At 38.5% G+C, this 18,308-nt stretch overlaps 1 protein-coding gene across 5 annotated transcripts in view; it reads left to right on the forward strand.

Moving 5' to 3' along the window:
• GRHL2 (grainyhead like transcription factor 2) overlaps positions 1-18,308 on the forward strand; it is a 157,959-nt gene that overhangs the window by 46,308 nt on the left and 93,343 nt on the right. For all 5 annotated transcript variants that reach the window (XM_038555223.1, XM_038555220.1, XM_038555222.1 and 2 more), the window contains exons 2-4: positions 321-516; positions 6,322-6,389; positions 10,999-11,392. In XM_038555223.1, the coding sequence (XP_038411151.1) occupies positions 349-516; positions 6,322-6,389; positions 10,999-11,392 (630 nt within the window). In that variant the 5' untranslated portion in view covers positions 321-348. The remainder of the gene's footprint in view (positions 1-320; positions 517-6,321; positions 6,390-10,998; positions 11,393-18,308) is intronic.

Consider the following 18,308-nt stretch of genomic DNA (forward strand, 5'->3'; position numbering starts at 1 on the left):
CAACTCAGAGAGTTAAATGTCCTGCTTCCCACAGGGTCACATGCATTCTAATATTCAGTAATAAAGAGCAGTCAAATAAAAATGATTTGGCTCCTAGAATGACAGAATAGGAAAAATCAAGTGTGGAGGGAATCACCTTGCATTACTTATCCAACCTTGTAAAGACCATCATTACTTCTCAGGGCTCCATAAATGCAATGTGGCATCCACTTCCCTTCTCCATTCTAGGGAAGTACAAATTAACCATTTAATGTATGTATTTTTAGTGGAAAAAGGAACATTTCTCTGATAATGAACCCCACACTTCTCTTATTTTCCAGTAATAAACGACTGGTGGCATTAGTGCCCATGCCCAGTGACCCTCCATTCAATACCAGAAGAGCCTACACCAGTGAGGATGAAGCCTGGAAGTCATATTTGGAGAATCCCTTGACGGCGGCCACCAAGGCGATGATGAGCATTAACGGTGATGAGGACAGTGCTGCTGCCCTGGGCCTACTGTATGACTACTACAAGGTAGATCCTGCAGCCCTGCCTCCCTCCTTTGTCTGACCCCAGAGACTCTCCTTGTTGGTATGAAGAGGGGAGAGAACATAGTATTTCCACACTCACTTTGGAATTCAGCCTGTTGCTATTCTCATTGTCTCCCTGTGTTCTCGTCAATGGAGTACAACTTCACTACTCACCCAGAGGAAGTTTTCATTTTGGAATAATTACTTCTGTGGCCTCTGTTCACATATGTACATACTATCTCCATGTAATTTGTACTTCATACCATATTGCAAATACTTCCTTGCTGCCATTTCTCTTTATGATTTTTGGTGAATAAAAATATTACAGGGGCACCTGGCACACTCTGTCAATAGAGCATGGGATTCATAACTTCGGGGTTGTGAGTTCAAGCCCCATGTTAGAGGTAGAGATTACTTTTAAAAAATTACATTACATGGCTATACCTCAATTTAGTCATCACTTGGTTATTGAGCATTTAGGTTGCTTTTAGATTTCTCATTTTATAAGAATCATTCAGGGTTTCTAGATTTATTGATTTTTTTTAAAGTCTTATAAGGAATATTCTAATGAGTGCTTTGTGGTAGACTTTTGTAGCAATTTCAAAACCTAATTTTGTTATAATCCTTTTTCTATTTGTTTTGATGGGTAATAAATATTTATTTTGAAAAACCTTTAAAACAAAATGAATATAATTCACTTCCATTTCAAGAATACCTGCCACACAATACCTTCAAAATAGGAGTATTTTAGGAAACCTAAGGGACACAGTGGTCTGTCTGTTAGAAAGATACGATCTATTCTGTTAGCACTGGTGAAGTGTAAAAAAACAGCATGTATTTACTGAATGAGGAGAGTGCCAGCTTTGATTGTAAACAGCACTGGCTTATGCTGGGAATTGGCACAAAGGTGAAAATGGCTGTGTTTATTTTGTTGGTTGGGCACAGTGAATGCTTTATTTTAGAATAAGAACTGAGTCCCCGCCTCCTTCTCTCCCTCCATCATGAGATCATCCAAGAAGAACAATTCTCCTTTTAGTAAGCTTTAGTCTCTTCTTCCTGTTTTCCTCGTTTCCTGCTTTCTCCGTCCTTCCAGCAGTTGTGTTGCACATTTGCAAGTTGTGTTATTTCCTGTCTCCTAAACCAGAGTTCTCATACTTCTGAAGACCTCCTACCATTAATGTGACCCTGATGTAATCACTTGGGCCATGACAACTTCCTTTTGCGGCTTTTATAACTATATTAAACCAATATGTTAGCTAATAGTTTTGTAAGATGTTGAAGAAAAATGTCAAGATATATTTTGAAGACATATTGTTCTAATTTTTAAATAGATTTTATTCCATCTCTGTGAAATGGAAATCATTTCAGATACCTGTATTAGATGGCAATTCTTTTTCATTAATGAAAAGAGAAGTATACCTCAAAACAAAATACTTAGTAATTTATTAAAGCAATGTATTTTATTTCCCATAGGTTCAGAGAATAATTATTAGTAAATATGGTATCTAGTTACTTCTCCTCTTGCATTTTTTAATATTTAAAGGAAAGTTGAAACATTTACTGTCTTTAAATATGTTCAGATGCAGAATAGAGAGTTTATGTAAAACTCAATTTGTTGCCAAGTCTATAACTCTTTCTATTGAATTAATATTTTTCAGGATTAATTTATTAATTTAGGAAATAAAATATTGAAATAAAATGTTTCCTGAAATTGTGTGGATGAATAGAGTTATATGGCCCCTTTTATTTCATACAAGCTATATTATATTTTTACTTGAAACATTTTAAACATTAAGAATTAGTCTTGTTTCCGGAAACTGTGCAAATGATAATTTTCGGGGCTTTGTCAGATCTCTGGCATTCACAACTTTTGTGATGGTACTAAAGTTACAACAAAGTTAAATCTACTTTGAGGGTAGACCTTCTCTCTGTATGAAGTAAAATATTAATGAAAAAAGATTCTATTTTTTGAATATGTTTTGGAAAGTTAAATTATTGTAACAGTTACTGATATATCATCACTTAAATTCTATAGATTTTTTTTATACCTCTTTGGAAGTCCTAAATACACTATTTTCCCTCACTTCTAAGGTTGGAGTACATCGCCCTTCAGGGGACAATAGTGGGCTTTGTCAGAGAGTGGAGTGTGTGACACACAGCAGGCACTCAAGAAATGGTGATCTGTGTCCTTGGAAACTGCAAAGACATATCTTGGTATAATACCTCATACATTTCAAAGTCTTTTCATGTAAATTTTAAATTGTCACCATAGGATCACTGCAGTGAAGCCCATCATATTTTATTTTATTTTTTTTTTTTTAATTTTATTTATTCATGAGAGAGAGAGAGAGAGAGAGAGAGAGGCAGGCAAAGACATAGGCAGAGGGAGAAGCAGGCTCCATGCAGGAAACCTGATGTGGGACTCGATCCTGGGACTCCAGGATCATGCCCTGAGCAGAAGGCAGGCGCTAAACCGCAGAGCCACTAGGCGTCCCAAGCCCATCATATTTTATAGTTCAGGCTACTAAATGGGATTTACTTAAGGTCACTAGACAGTCCTGTACATTCCCTAATGCTGAATAATTACACTGTATTAGTCTGCAGGGCTACCATAACAGAATACCATAGACTAGGGGGAGCTTAAACAGCAGACGTTTATTCTCTCATAGTTCTGGAAGCTGGAAGTCCAAGATCAAGGTAGTGGCATGGTTGTTTTCCAGTGAGGCCTCTCTTCCTTCCTGCCCTTGCAGATGGCTGCCTTCTGGCTGTGTGCTCATATGTGTGTGTATATTTCTCTGAGTGTATATGTTTCTTTGTGGTGTCTCTTCTTATAAAGACATGTGCTATTGGATTAGGGCCCCACTGTTATGACCTCATTTAATCCTAATCACCTCTTGAAAGCCCCTATCTTGGGACGCTTGTGTGGCTCAGTGGTTGAGTGTCTTGCCTTTGGCTCAGGGTGTGATCCCAGGGTCCTGGGGTTGAGTCCGACATTGGGCTCCCTGCAGGGAGCCTGCTTCTCCCTCTGCCTATGTTTCTGCTTCTATCTCTGTGTCTCTCATGAATAAACAAAGAAAATCTTAAAAAAACAAAACAAAACAAAAACAACCCTATCTCCAGGTACAGTTACATTGGGGTTAGGGCTTCAACACATGATCTTTGCAGAGATAAAATTCAGTCCATGACACTGTCCACCATTAGAAATTGCCTTTTTGAACCCCCACTTAAAGATGGGTTCAACTTTTTAGAAATCCATTCAAACTATATTAAATGAGATTATTAAAAAATAACCAATTGCTAGAATTTTCAAAGTTTAGGGCCTCAAATAGAAGCCCAATTTTCTATCCAGTTCAAGCTACTTATCCATAGCAGCTTTAAAGTCAAATGTGAACTTTTGATGAATTTCAGGCATGGCAGAAAAACAACAAATTCCATTAGTTAATTTTAAAAGTGGTTTCATTCACTTTATCTTACTTCATTTTCCTGTGAGAGAGCTGGTGGTTCATTATTATCTGATTCCAGCTCTATGAAAACATGCTTCTTTGGCTAATTGGTTCCTATCTGTTTTGTTGACCATGTAGTGCTGGAAACCAGTTTGTTGGTTTGCTTGTTTGTCCGTTTATATAGCCCATTTATCTGTCTTTCTATCTGTATATCCATCTATCTATCCACCCATCTAATATTCATTAACTAGCTGTGACCGTCCAGCAATGGTGGTAGATATGGAGGTGGAATGGATATCCAAAGACAGAGAGGACTTTGATGGCTCTGCTGAGAGAAGGAGCATTGTGTGTTTGAGATAAAGTGTGGCTACATGCACAGCACTGATCGAGGCTGCTCAAGTTGAGGTGGGAACTTTTTGGAGCCATGTTTTCAAGAGTAATAGAAAGCATTGAAGAATTTCAAGTTTGAGTGTAATGAGATTAGACTTGCATTTTTAAAGTGAGTCTGGATCTTCTTAATGGATCCAGTGGATTTGCAGGGACTAAGTGAAGGAGAGAAGAGACCAGTTGGGAGGCTGATACAGTAGCCCAGACAAGAGATATTGGAGGCTGAACCAGGAGGCAAACATCCAGAAGGAAGTGGATAGATTTGAGACATATGGGATTTAGCATAAGTGTCTTCAAGACTCATGTTAGAACATGTATCCACAGTTCATTTTTAAGGCTGAATAATATTCCATTGTATACATATATACCATATTTTTTTTGTTCATTATCTGTGAACAGAATTTGGTTTTTTTTCCAGCTTTTGGCTATTGTGAATAATGATACTGTGAACATTATGTTTATCTGTCAACTTCAGTTGGTGGTAGAAGCTATGTTTCATTCACCTCATTTCTATCTAGCACTTAGCAATGCCTGGCACATTGTAAACCCTCAACATTGACATGTGAACAAAAGACTTAAAATTGATTTATTTTATTTATTTATTTTACTTTTTTAAGATTTTATTTATTTATTTATGAGAGACAGAGAGAGGCAAAGACATAGGCAGAGAGAGAAGCAGGCTCCCTGTGGAGAGCACAATGTGAGACTTGATCCCAGGACCCCAGGATCACAACCTGAGCCAAAGGCAGACGTTCAACCACTAAGCCACCCAGATACTCTGATTTATTTTATATTTGTTTAACAAATGCGTATAAAGTACCAGATATTCCAAGTGCTTTGAAAAAAATTAACTCATTTAATTTTAGTAAAAATGCTGTGAGACATAAGACTGCCATTAAGCATGGTTTACAGATAGGGAAAGTGAGGCAGAGTTTAGTTACTGATAGAGCTGAGATTCGAACCTAGATAATCAGGTCTGGATCTTGACTGGTAGCTACTATGCTATGCTGCCTCTCTTATCCAGCTGACTGGGCTTGCCTGTGTATCCAGGTGAGTGGAAACCATAAAAAATTCTGGAAGAATCCAGAAGAGAGATACTTTTCATAAAGGCTCTTTTATGTCAAAATAATGAAGGCTGCATTTGCGTGCAAAGGAGTGAGGCTAGCATGAAAATGTGGAGATGTGGCAAAAAAACACAAAAATAAAAACAAAGCAAAACATCCAATCAACCACACAAACAAATCTAAACCTTTTATTCATGTGTTTGAAAACTATGGCAGAGACAAGAGAATGTTCTGTACTGCAGTGGGGCGATTGGATGGTGGTCAGAAATGTGGCTGGTAGAGGCATCTCTTTTCTGTAGTAGCACATTTTCACTAATCTTCCAGGTAATGTGTTGGTGTTGTGGTTGCCAAGACAATAACAAAAGTGCATTAGAAGAACAACTATGGAAGCAAGGCTACAAGCTATGGAGGGGTGGTGGTTCAAGGATGGTCCAGGTATACTACATGCTGCTGTCCTTCTGCACGGGACAGCCGCATGCCCTTTGCTCCTCTCAGTGTCAGCACCTGAGGTCCCTCCTCAGAGTGGAGGGTCCGCTCCTGTTCTTTGAGAGGATGCTAAACCCAAGGTGATTTCTATCTGTTCCAGGGTCCAGTTTCCCCCACCACTCATGGTGTTTCTTTCCCCTCATTCACTCCCAAGGTGGGGCAGGTTTGGTGGGGGAGGGTGGTCACGTTGAGTTGCCTGTGTCAGCAGGTGCACAGCACAACCAAGATCGTTATGGCCTTCTGTTTATCATCACCCCTTTTGCGTCTGAGTGTCATTGCCACTCAGACTACTCATCTGCCTATGGCAGATGTGCCACCTTTTCCTGGAGAACATTCCATTTGAATATCTTTGCTTATGCTGGTCTCTAGCTCTATACTTACTCACAGTTACATCTACATAAGTCTGACTATGCTTGGTAATATTTCTAGGTTCCCCGAGACAAGAGGCTGCTGTCTGTAAGCAAAGCAAGTGACAGCCAAGAAGAACAGGATAAAAGGTATGGTGTTATGTAAAGGAATATGCCTGGCTCCCCAAATAACTCTTTTTCTGTATTTTTGAAAACAACAGCATTAAACTATAATTTTTGCTTTTGAGAGGAGATGGGATCAAGGAGTTTAGCCTCTTCTGTCTTTTAGTCTGGACCCAAACTGTATCTCTTAGTAGGGAGAGCAAATTGCATATTTTGGTTGTGCATTCAAAGGGTCATCAGCAGGTTCTTGATATATCCTATCTTCTTTCAAGAAGGCTGAAAATCTGTGGTTAGAGGTGAAACGCTGGCAAGTTTGCCAGGGCAAACTTTTCTGATCATTCCCATGGCTGGATAATTGTAATCAAGTCCCTGAGGGAGTGAGCCATGTAGAAATTGCTTTTGATGAGTGGGAGAGGAAGGAGATTGGACTGTTTCTCCCTCCAGGAGGCAGCTGGTAGAGAGCCATGAGTAGCAGCAGACACCATGAGGGTGCAGGGTCAAGAAAGATGTTAGGAGATCATTATGTGACCCCCACCTTTCCTGCAACCCTGAATTAAGAACCAATTGAGAAACAAGATGCAGACAGATTGAAATTAAAAAGGAAAAAAAAATCAGTTTTATTTCTGATTAAGCCAATGGAGAATGAGATTTTTGAATCCAGTTTGCAAGGTGTCCATCCTGATTTAGATATGTCTACTCACCCAATCTCAGGCAGGTCTCCAGGTCTCCCTGAAGGGACAGGCCACCATGGTATGGCAGTGGTGACTGGAGTTCTCTCTCTTCAGTCAGGATAATCCAGACCTAAACAGGGAACAGGAGGGATTGAACCTCCTCACTCAGCTGCTTCTCCCAGACCCACCAATCAGATGTCTCCCTCTTCTGCTGAGGAATGGGGAGAAGCCACAGTGTTTTCCTCTTGGTGGTTCTTTTATATGGGAATATGAAGCCAGGAGAAATGAAATCCCCTGCTAGCACATACATTGGAATCTTACCTGACCTTGAGAGGAACTGCTTGTGACATGATGATCTTGTTAATGACTACCACCCAGCAGCTCCGGGCTGTGCATCACCCCCAAAGTACATCCTCAGCAGAGATTAAGCTGTCTGCATCTGATTTACAGTTTCAGAGGGATCTTCTGATGCTCCATAGTGTCTTTGGGGCCGTGGGCTCTAGTTAGTAGCCCACAGGGAGAAAGAGCCTGACATTCTTCAGGTCCTGTGGCTTTTCCTCCATTTAGCCAGTATTTATTAAGCTAAGTGTGTCCTGTCTGTTAAATCGTATACCAGTATCATAGAAGAGTCAGGGGGAAAACATGTTTGAAGATATGTGCTCTGTCTGTATCATAAAGGACAAAAGAGACCATTTTTCGTAAAAGCATCTTTTAGAACAACATTAAAGGGTGACATCCCCTCATTTTATTTTTTTAAGATTTTATTTATCTCTTCATGAGAGACACAGAGAGAGGCAGAGCCATAGGCAGCAGGGAGCCTGATGTGGGACCTCGGGATCACGCCCTGAGCCAAAGGCAGACGCTCAACTGCCGAGCTGCCCAGGCGTCCCAGCCCCTCGTATTTTAATGGTTATTTTTGTGATTTCAGTGGAGCACCTTCAAAAACACTGGCAGTGAGGTGTAGACAAAACCGCCTTGTATAGACTAATTATGACTGAGACTTCTGGTTGAATTTAATTTGGAAGGATATCATTTGGTCTGCAATGTATTTTCATGAATTAAGGTGCCATGTGCTAGCATGATATCATTACAACTGTCTGTATATAGAAGTTGGTACATGGAAAAATAACTGAAAATCTTGATGGCATGATCCAAAATTTCTAAAAAGTATTTTTAATGCACTATTCTTAGCATTGCATTTTTCTCGTATTACAATATTCTGTTCAATTTTAAATTCTATTGCAGGTGATTCAGTAGATCCAAATAATTCTTACTTTGTTCTAATCATCCATTTTTTGGACATCTTTCTGAAGTTCTTGAGCCTCTAAAACTACCGTTCTACCAAGGCGGGTACACATTGTAGGATGATGCTGCATCTAATATTCCCGTATATGGTAATGACGATTTGACTAGGTTTATACAATTCTATAGTTCACTAATAATTGTTTATTTTTATTTTTTAAAGATTTTTATTTATTTATTCATGAGAAACAGAGAGAGAGGCAGACATAGGCAGAGAGAGAAGCAGGCTCCATGCAGGGATCTCCATGCGGGACTTGATCCAGGGGACTCCAGGATTGTGCCCTGGGTTGAAGGCAGGCGCTCAACCGCTGAGCCACCCAGGCGTTCCACTAATATTTGTTTATAAGAATGCCCCAAATATTTTGACTTGTGTTTTGCATGAATTTAAAGACCTAATAAATTTGGCCTGAAATGGAGTTAGTGAACTTTGAATATTTTGTCAAAGGCAGTAAGTCTGTGTTTGTGTAAAGTCCAGAGGAGCGGAACTGGACACTTGCTTTGGTAGCTAATCAATGTAGACCAGCTCCTTTTACATCCAACTTATAGGACATTATCCACAAATATTAATAGTTAATCCTCCACGAAAGAGTCTGAGGTAAAATTAGTTTGGGAAATTCTGGGTTATAATTAAACAGGTGAAGGAATGCCTGGGAGCGTTTACTGTGTTACGTTTGTGGCCCACAACAGGATAGCTTTATGGCAATTTTTTAAAAAATACTGATTTTGTCATAGAGTCTTTTCTTTGAGGAACATCTATTAACATTCTATGCAGTGTTCTAAACAATGGAGTTTAGGAAATGCTGACATAAATGGGTGGTCTGGATTTGGCATCATCTAGCTAACTGGACTCAGGTTAAACATAATTTCTAAATTTTTGCTGTGTCTTATATACGGAGTCATGTTATTGCTATGACCATGGAAGCAGGTTAGTACTTAAAGCAGGATGTTTGTAGACTTGCCATTTTATACTTTAAAGGATTACTTTCTAGAATGATTTCTACAGATTTGTGACAGGCTCCAAGAAGTTTCAGTATTTTTCTGTTGGCTCTGTTCATGTGAAGCCATGTTTTCCTCAAGCTTCATTCACGTTGAGGATTTGTCTGAGAAATCAAGGCTAAAACTACATAGTCTTGCTTGACAGGTAAGCTCAGAGGAGTCAGGAGAGATTAATTCTGGGAAGAAACAATTTTATTCAAGTATTTTTCTATGAGAGATGCCAGTTAGCCGCAGAAATCACACTAATTTAAAAGAAAAAAAAAACAGACATTGGAGACAGGACTCCATGCAAAATATGTATTTTTTCTCCATATCATTTAGAATAATCTATAAATAAGTGAGAGGTGACCCCAAATTTAACTGACTGCAGGGACTTTGCTAGTAAAATCGTTGTGCTATTAACAATACTCTTCCATTGACGGATTTCTCTTTGCTATTGCTGTCTCCCAGAATTCTATAGTATAAATGGAAAGTATTTTATTCCAGCCTGGTGAGAATGAATTTTCCAAACCCTCTCCTTTCTCGCTGTACCAGTCAGGAGGTCTGAGATCTGAGAGATCTTGTTTTACATAAGCCCAAGTTATACCACCACTGTTCCTCAAGTCGTGAAAGCCATTCAATGAAGAGGATATCAATGAGCCCATGTTGTTTCTCAATTTAGTGAAAATATCTTAATGATAAATTCTCATTGCCTTTTTTTTTTCTACAAGGAGGTTAACCCACAGAACTGTGAAAAATATTCTTCCCACTGCCCCCCTTTAAATTATTGTCTTCCCCTCACCCTTTTAAAAAAGCTATTTTATAACTTTTTCCTTTGAAAGTTTTCAAACATATCTAGGTGTCTCATACCCATCCAATTCTCCAGATTCAGCAGTGGTAACTTTTTGTTACATCTGCTTAATTTCTACCTTTCTTTTCTTTCTTCTTCTTCTTCTTCTTTTTTATTAATTGCAGTAATCTTTAAAATAAGTTCCTGACATCGTGTCATTTCATCTTTAACTACTTCTCATCTGTATCTCTAAATAAAAAGGATGTTTTATAGCATAATCCAAAATCATTATCACATCTAACTAAATGAACGATACTTCCTTAATGTCACCTAACTCCCAGTCCATATTCAATTGCCTCAAAGATCCTATTGTCTCATAAATGCCTTTTTGGTTTTTCAGATCAAGATCCAAACAAGATCTACTCATCCTATTTGTTATAACTTTCAAATCTTTTAATCTAGAACAAGCTTCCCATTCTCTTTTCTTTTTTTCATGCCTCTAACTTATTGAAGAAACCAGGTCAGTAAGATGTACTACGTTGTGTTTGTATGATTATTTCCTTTTGATGTTGTTTAAGTCATTCTTCTAGAGTCCTGTAATTTCGGAGAGCTGGGAATTAGATATAAAGACTTGCTTAAATTTAGGGTCACCTTTTTTTCTCCCCAATTGCACTTTATAGGTGGATTGATTGCATAGTACTACGAAACACATGCCCTACTTCTATTGATGTGCAAAGATCCTCTGCATTCCATTGTAAAATTCACCATCAACTTTTCCCCTAATGGCATTAACATCTACCGATTATTGCTTGTATCAGTTATTTTATTAGGAGTTGCAAAATGGTGATTTTTCTAATTCTGTTATGTTGTGTGTGGGGGCGTGGGTTTCACCATGCAGAAACTGTCTTGGCACCAGTGAAGCCCAGGGTAATTTGAGTGGAGGAGAAAACCGAGTGCAGGTCCTAAAGACTGTTCCAGTGAACCTTTCCCTAAATCAAGACCACCTGGAGAATTCAAAACGAGAACAGTATAGCACAAACATCTCTGAGAGCCCAGCCATCATCCCCGTGTCAGGAATCACAGTGGTGAAAGCTGAAGATTTCACACCTGTTTTCATGGCCCCACCGGTGCACTATCCCCGGGGAGATGGTGAGGAACAACGTGTGGTTATCTTTGAACAGACTCAGTATGGCGTGCCCTCCATGGCCAGCCATAGCACCTACCTCAAAGATGACCAGCGCAGCACCCCGGACAGCACTTACAGTGAGAGCTTCAAGGATGGAAACACTGAGGTGAGTACTGGCGCTGTCATCTGTAGCCAGAACCTAAACCCAGAGACCCCAGCTAATTTTGTTTCTGTTTGCTTTTTAAGTGGGATAGATTAATTAAACTGTGAGTGGGGTTTAAAAAAAATGTGTCTGTATCTTTATAAAAAGGTTTTAATAAATCTTTGATCTATGTGTGCGGAGGAGTATTTCTATTTTTCTTGACCCCTGGATGCCTGCGTGACTTAGTTAATCATCCGACTCTTAATTTTGGCTCAGATCATGATGTCAGGGTTGTGAGATTGAGCCCCACATTGGGCTCCGCACTAAGTGTGGAGCCTGCGTATGATTCTTTCTCTCTTCCCTCTGCCCCTGCCCCACACCCTGCTGGCATGCTGTCTCACTCTCTCGAAAAATAAAATAAAATAAAATAATAAAAATTTTTCTTGACCCTTAAATGATATTTCGTTGTTTTAGTTTTAGTCTTGAAATTAAATATTTATGAGGAATGAAGAGATGTTTGTGTGGAAACTTCCTACTTTGTAAAGTTTTTCTAGTTTTAACCTTCCAAGTGGTAGCTGAAAGTGTTCCCTATGCATTTTTGAAAGAGTGTAACTCTTTAAGACCTAGTGTGATGAGATACTCAAGAAGGAATCTGTATTATCATAATCAAGTGTGTATATGTATACCTTTTATACTTTACAGATAGAAACCACATATTCTTTTCACATGTCTGTAGAACTTACACAAACAAGATTCTCTGATTGTTTTTTTTTTTAATTTTTAAAGTTTTTAAAAAAGATTTATTTATTTGCTTTAAAGAAGGAGGAGGGGGGCAGAGGGAGAGAGAATCTCCAACTGATTCCACACTAACTGTGGAGCCTGGTTTGGTGTTCTAGCTCACGATCCTTAACCGACTAAACCGTCCATTCGCCCCCTGCTTGTTTGTTTTAAATTCACAAGTTTTAAGTGAAGTTTGAAAGTTTTGATTAATTGTATATAATGTCAGAATCCATAGATATTTCCCTCACCCTTAAAGTTTTCTTGACCCCCTGCATGTGAAACCTCCTCCTCTCTCTGGCTCTGGGCAAGCACTGATCTGCCTTCTGTCTATAGTTTCACTTTTTCTTTTACTTTTTGAGTTGCTGTTTTGTTGCTTGTTTTAAAAGCTTATTTTGTTTCCTTGCTAAATAGTGGTAAGCTGTATTACAGTCTGTTGATCTGTTCACCAATTAATTAACAGATTTGGTTGCTTCTGGTTTTGGCTAGTTTAAATAATGGGGCTGTGAACGGTCCTACATATGCTTTCATGTGGACGTGTGCTTTTGTTTCCTAGGTAAATACCTAGGACTGGAATTGCTGGATCATGTGGTAAATGTGTGTGTAACTTTATAAGATACTGCTGTACAGCATTTCAAGGTGGCTGTACCTTTTACCTTCCCACTAGCAGTATATGTGGGTTCCCATTTGCCTTATCCTTGCCCAAACTTGGTTGGTCATTCTAACGGGCTATTTTAGTGGATATGTGATGGTATCTCATTGTGGTTTGAATTTTCTCTTCTTTCATGTGTAGTGATGTTGAACATCATTTCATGTGCCATGTTTGGTCATTCTTATAACTTCTATGAAATATCTTTTGAAATATTTTGCCCAATTTTTAAATTGGGTTATCTGTCTTCCTTTAATTAAGAGTTCCTTAAATAATGTGAAGTCAATTACATGTTTTACAGTCTGGTAGCCTTTTTGTTTTTTTAACTATGTCTTTCAAAAAGCATCAGTATTTAATCTTGATGAAGTACATTTAATCTTTTTTTTTTTCTTCTGTAGTTGATGGCTTTTGATGTATTGCTTGAGAAATCTTGGTCCAACCCAATGTTGCAAAGATTTTCTCTTGCTTTTTTTCTTCCAAGGCTTTTAATAGTTTTATCTCTCACATATAGTTTATAATCCATCCTGAGCTAACTTTTGTAACTTTCATAATGGCATAACGGAACGGTCAAGGTCCATTTGTGTGTGTGTGGTATCTATATCCAGTGGGTCTAGCACCATTTGTTAGAAAGACAGTCTTGTCTCCATGTAGTTGCCTTGGGATCTGGTGTAATCTTGAATTAGTTCTCTAATGTTTGACCTAGAATTCTTAACGCATTTTTTTTTTAATTGGTTCATGTCAGCTTCTTTGACACTTAGGAGCAATGCCTCTGTATTTGAGATGAGGGTCATAGCCTTCCCATTTTTTCTGTCTACCTAGGACAATAAAAGACAATGGCAAAAGGCGAAACTCATGGTTCCTAATTTCTTAAAGAGGAGTTAGTGTGGTGGCAGTGTGCCAAGTGCTTGCAGCCTGTTGCCCACTTAGTTACCATTGGGACAAAATGCAGCTACCTCATATTGAGATTGCATCCCAAATAATATTTAAAAATAATAAACATTTGATGGGCCTACTTACTATATGCTGGACATCATTCTGAGTGAAATATACTCATTTAATCCTGGAGAAGTCCCTATGAGGAATGAACTATTTTTGTCATCTCTATTTTCCAAGTGAGGAAACTGAGGCACAGAGAACCTACCGATGTCCATGGTCATATTGCAGTAAGTGGCAGAGATGCGACTCATCCCAAGCTATCAGGCTCCAGGAACAATGTCCTTACCGATTATCTCTACACTCTTAAAGAAGACTGTGTGGGGTCTTCTAATCCTCAGTAGTTCCTTTCCTTTTTTTTTTTTTTTTTTAAGATTTTATTTATTTACTCATGAAAGACACAGAGAGAGAGGCAGAGACATAGGCAGAGGGAGAAGCAGGCTCCCTGTGGGGAGCCCTATGTGGGGCTAGATCCCAGACTCTGGGATCACACCCTGAGCCAAAGGCAGGTGCTCAACCATGAGCCACCCAGGCGTCCCAGTAGTTCAATTCCTAAACATTTTTTTTTTTTTTTAAACTGAGTGTCCTTTATCAATGTCATTACACCTTTCTTATCTTTCAGATGGGGGAAGAAGAGCAAAGGGACTAGCTCTCTGCAGTGTTGGCAGGGAGTTAGGTAGATAGGCTGCTCTGGTAGCCCTTCTTCTTCGGGCACCAGCCATTCCTGAATTCCTGTTGTATTCTCTGAAATTGGGGAAAAGCAAAGTGAGACAAGATAAATTCCCTGCCCTTAAGAGGCTGCCATATTTCTTGAGTTCTGGTAGCTTTATAATCAAACTTTTAATGTCCTTGTAATAAAAAATATTGTCTTAAACTTAGCTTTCTTAGCTTCCTGGGCCATATTGCTTGAAATAGTTAATAGCTGGAGTGCTTCTGCAGGAAATGCAAATTACTCCACATGGGAATGTCAGGCTCATGCTTTTTCACTAAAAGTTTGCCACTGATGTTTTTCTCACCAGGTGTGGAAATATTCCATTAGTCACAGAAGAGCCCATGGATGTGGCCCAATGTCAACAGAACCATCAAGCTGTTTGGGGGGTGTGTTATCAGTTGTGTTTGTGTTGTAGATAAGGAGGCCTGTGAAAGGAAACTATTGTGTTTGGGTTTTATTTGGAAGTAGATGAGAAAGTAACTTACCAGAAACTCAGTGTGAAGACTGTTCTCACTAAATTTGGTTTAGCTGCCCTCTTAGCTTTGGAAATCAGTGTTTATTTTGCATATTTTATTTAAATCTGACATAAATTAAATCATGGCATTCCTAACTGGTTGTAAGATTAGGTGAGTTCAGAGTAATTTCACCAAGTGAATTTCAGTAAGAAAAGCTTGTCTAAAATCTAGTACTTCTTTTAGGCAAGCTATTAAAATGTTTGGATTCTTGTTGGATTGGCAAATTTCATTTCTTTTTTAAAAATTTATTTGAGAGAGAGAAAGGAGAGAGGGAGAGCCATCATGAATGAGGGGAGGGGCAGAGAGAGGGGGAGAGAGAGGGAGATAAGCAGACTCCCTCCTGAGCACAGAGCTGTAGGGCCCTATCTCACAACCCCAGACCACGACCTGGGCCAAAATCAAGACTTGGGCACCTAAATGACTGAGGTACCCAGCCACCCCAACAAATTTCATTTTTTATTAGAGACTGATTCTTCTGTATGTGTGTGTAGGTAGGTATCAGAGAAGGGAGCAGTTTGGCTCAACTCAGGTTGGGATTTTTTTCTTAAGACAGTGGTAGCATTAAAAAGTTCTTTAATGGATTGGGCAGCCCCCGTGGCTCAGCGGTTTAGCGCCGCCTTCAGCCCAGGGCCTGATCCTGGAGACCTGAGATTGAGTCTGCTCCCTGCATGGAGCCTGCTTCTCCCTCTGCCTGTGTCTCAGCCTCTCTCTCTCTCTCTCTATCTCTGTGTCTCTCATGAATAAATAAATAAAATCTTAAAAAAAAATTGAAAAAAAGTTCTTTAATGGATTGATTTTAGGGAATTTGATTTACATTTTATTGTACAGCTCCTTTGTAAAAAACATTTGGTAAATGTTTACTACTAGTGTTAGGTGCTGTGCTAGATGTTGGAGTAGAGGACAGAAGGAAGGATGCTTTGATTTTTATCCTCTAGAAGCTTACTATCTGTCTATATCTGTGAAGAGAAATAATGATAGTTGCCATTTATTTTGTAGTACTGTGTGCCAGCCACTGTGGCTTACACATTTTATTTCTAATCCTTACTATAATTCCAAAAAGATGTTATTGTTTCCGTCTTACTGATGAAAAGATAGAAGTTCAGAGAAGTTAAGAAACTTGCCAAAGGTCACACAGCTAATAAGTAAAGGAGTATAACTGATAAATACAATCAGGGAGGTATTAACACCTAGGATGTTTTTAGGAAACATGTAAATATTAAGACATGGAAGGAAGAGTTTGTATAGAAAAATTATCTATATAGTCATAATAAAAATCAAAATAGAGGAACATCTGGGTGGCTCAGCGGTTAAATGTCTGCCTTTGGCTCAGGATGTCATCGTGGGGTCGCGAGTCCTGCATTGGACTCCTTGCAGGGAGCCTGCTTCTCCCTCTACCTATGTGTCTGCCTCTTTCTGTCTGTGTCTCTCATGAATAAATGAATAAAATCTTAAAAAAAAAAAGAATCAAAATAGAAGGAAGAATTTTATTCTATACTGTGATTTTGTGTCAGTTAACATTAGTTTGTCTAGTTTTGTGAATAAAGGAGCACTAAGATCTCAGTGATTTAATACACTCAAAGTTTATTTCTTGTTAATAATAATCCTGATACATGTCTGCAGACCTCTTTTCTTGTTAGTGACTCGGAAATCCAAATTCCCTCCTTTTTATGACATTACCATCTCTAAATGTGGCTTCTGAGTCACCCTTACTGGGGAAGTGAGATCATAAGATTGCAGACTGACTTGCAAACACTTTGACCTGGAAGTGACATGGGCCACTCTTGCTCATATGTTATTGGCTAGAACTAGTCACAGGGTCTTAACTAACTGCAAGGGGGCTGAGAAGTTCAGTCCTGCTGTGTACTCAGGAAAAGAACTATATATGGGCAAGCACCAGATATTTCTACCATGCATTTCATAATTCAACCCCTGGCATATTATTTGTCAAATTAGCATAGTTTCTAGAGAATCCTGAAATGAAAGCAAAGAATGATCATTTGTCATACTCAATAGACATATAATGGTTAGTCTATTGATTTTATATTCATCAGACTGATACTAGAAGTTAGCCTGAATTTAAGCCCTGTCCAGCATGATTAATTTTTAACTGGGAGTTCATTTCCTTCCACATATTTAAATAATAAAACCTTAGTAAGATAGGATGTATTACACACACACACACACACACACACACAAAGGAATAATAAGCAATCATAAAAAAGGGCGTGATCTTGTCATTTGCAGCAAAGACCTAGGGGGTATTATACAAAGTGAAATAAGTCATTTCGAGAAAGACGAATACCATATGATTTCACTCATGTGGAATCTAAAAACAAAACAAATGAATAAACAAAAGCAGAATCAGACCTATAAATACAAAGAACAGACTGATGGTTGGCAGAGGGAAGACAGGTGGGGGATGGGCAAAATGAGTGAAGGGGAGTGTGAGATACAGGTTTCTAGTTATGGAATAAGTCGTAGAGATAAAGGGCTAGCGTAAGGAATATCATCAGTGATATTGTAAAAGTGTTGTATGGTGACAAATGGTAGCTACATGTGTGATGAGAGTGGCAAAATAGAGAAAAGTTGACTCACTATGTTATACACCTGAGACTAATATAACGTTGTATGTCAACTATACTAAAAAAATTTTTTAAAAAAATCTTAATGTGGAATCAAGTACTAAATTGGAACATAGCTTCACTTGTGATTAATACACTTGATTTTACTATGTTTATTGTAAACATATGACATAGTGCATATGTTACTATCAGACTTCTATCATTTTATTATATCAGTTTGTTTTTGGATCAAGCAAAATCTTGGAAAATCTCTAGTGTATATATTTTATACTTTAGGAAGATTTAGATTTCTCTATGTGTAGTGAAATTTGATGAGATTGGATGAACCATTATTCAGATTCGTAGTAGTCATCTTCCCACCTCATGAATATCATGGCTATGGAAAACCCTCATCTGTTGCAGCTGGTACTTTGCAGCACCATTTGATGTTTTGATCACTCCTTCTTCTTTAAAATGCTCTTGGCTTCATGTCTACAGCTTCAGTTATCATGTATATACTAAAAACTTACACATTTTTTTCTCTAGCCCAGTTCTCTTCTCTTTGCTCCAGACCTTTATATCCAACTGCCTGTGACTCTCCACCTATCCCAAAACTGATTTATAATCTTTCCTTGTCTTTTCCACCTTAGTTGGTAGCATCAGCATCCTGGTTTCTTAAGAAACTAGGATATTTGCTTGATATTCTGCTCTCCTTCATCATACATTGTCAATTATGTCAGTATTACTGTTTTTTTTTTTTTTTAAGATTTTATTTATTCATTCATGAGAGACA

The sequence above is a fragment of the Canis lupus genome, chromosome 13 (assembly GCF_011100685.1).
Source record: "Canis lupus familiaris isolate Mischka breed German Shepherd chromosome 13, alternate assembly UU_Cfam_GSD_1.0, whole genome shotgun sequence".
NCBI lineage: Eukaryota > Metazoa > Chordata > Mammalia > Carnivora > Canidae > Canis > Canis lupus.